At 62.8% G+C, this 1,335-nt stretch overlaps 1 protein-coding gene across 2 annotated transcripts in view; it reads right to left on the bottom strand.

Annotated features, from left to right (window-relative positions):
• The window catches only part of LOC109926339 (amiloride-sensitive sodium channel subunit alpha-like), a 7,275-nt gene extending 6,031 nt beyond the window's left edge, over positions 1-1,244 (bottom strand). For both annotated transcript variants that reach the window (XM_048594531.1, XM_048594532.1), the window contains exons 1-2: positions 800-1,244; positions 310-610 (exon numbers count right to left, since the gene is read on the bottom strand). In XM_048594531.1, coding sequence (XP_048450488.1) covers positions 310-610; positions 800-1,158 — 660 coding nt within the window. In that variant the 5' untranslated portion in view covers positions 1,159-1,244. The remainder of the gene's footprint in view (positions 1-309; positions 611-799) is intronic.
• Positions 1,245-1,335: the final 91 nt, after the last annotated feature.

Raw genomic sequence — 1,335 nt, 5'->3', positions numbered from 1 at the left:
GGGGCGGAGGAGAAAGCACGGGGGAGGAAGATAGAAAATGTGAGAATGGGCCAAAAAGAAAAATTGGGGCAGGCCTCACCCCCGAGCATCCTGGGTCTCCAGAGCCTGGGTGGAGACAGCAGGAAGGCACTGGCGCACCGCCCCGCCAGATCGATCAACCGATCAAAACGGGATCCACACTCGAATGGGGTCTGGGTCCGCAGATGCCTGACGCATCCCAGCACGTATCCTGCACAAGTCTTCCACCCCTGCACCCAACACCCCCACCCCCCCTCTCCAATGGTCCCTTCCCACTTTCCCGGAACTTACCAGCTCGAAGCCGATCTTCCAGGAGCTGTTGCGGGCCAGAGGCGGGCTGTGGGCCCAGGCATCCCCTTCGCCGCCGCCGCCACCTCTCCCTCGTCGGGGCCTGATCTCCAGGGCTGGCGAACCGCGCCGCCCCTCAGGGTTGATCAGCCGCAAGCCCAGGCGCCGTGGGATGGCCGCTCGGGGGCCCTGGGTGGGTGGTGTGGGAGCTCCATCCCCGGAGGCCCCGTAGCCGTACAGGACGAATAGGGCCTCTTGGGTCAAAAGGTCCAACTCCCTCAGATCTGCGCTTACCTCTTTGTACCTGCAGCGGGCACAAATACATTCACATCAGTTTGGGTACGGGGGAGAGAGAACTTGACTCCGCATCTAATCCTGTGCCGTCCCTGGGAGTGTTTGATGGAGGACAGTGTAGAGAGACCTTTATTCTGAACCTAACCCAAACGTCCCTGGGAGTGTTTGATGCGGGGGATCAGTGTAGAGGAAGCCTTACCGGTATGGGTTGAGAGTACAGACGGTGACAGTGGGGAACTGTATGTTGCCGCTGTGGATCGACAGGGAGATTTGAACCGGGAACTGGAGGTACTGCCGGCAGGTGAGACCGATCTGCCAGTACATGGCACCCAGCGTGAGTGCCAGGATGGCTGCCCACAGGCTGGTCTTCATCCGATTGCCCTCCGTACAGATCAGCCTCACCGCCCCGTGGATGGTGGTCGTACTGCAGAAGGTGCTCAGAGTCTCCGTGTACGAGGACGGCATCTCCAGCCAGCCCTCAGTCTCCTCCGTCATCCCAGCCTCACCCTCCTCCTGCCTCTCCCCCTCCTTGTCGCGCCCGCTCTCCTTGTCCGGCATCTCTGTGGGAGAAAAGAAGGGAGAGTGTGGGAGAATGGGGGAGGACGGAGAGTGGAAGAATGGGGAGGACGGAAGCGCGAGTGGGGGGGGGGGAAGAGAGAGAGGGAGGGGGGGGGGGGGAAGGGAGAGAGGGGGGGAGGGGGGGGGGGGGAGGGTGCCGTGGGGGGGGGGGGGCGG

Source organism: Rhincodon typus, unplaced genomic scaffold (assembly GCF_021869965.1).
Source record: "Rhincodon typus isolate 14 unplaced genomic scaffold, sRhiTyp1.1 hic_rhity00010567, whole genome shotgun sequence".
NCBI lineage: Eukaryota > Metazoa > Chordata > Chondrichthyes > Orectolobiformes > Rhincodontidae > Rhincodon > Rhincodon typus.
The sequence above is the reverse complement of the archived record's forward strand: the minus strand, read 5'-3'. Positions and strand labels throughout refer to the sequence as shown.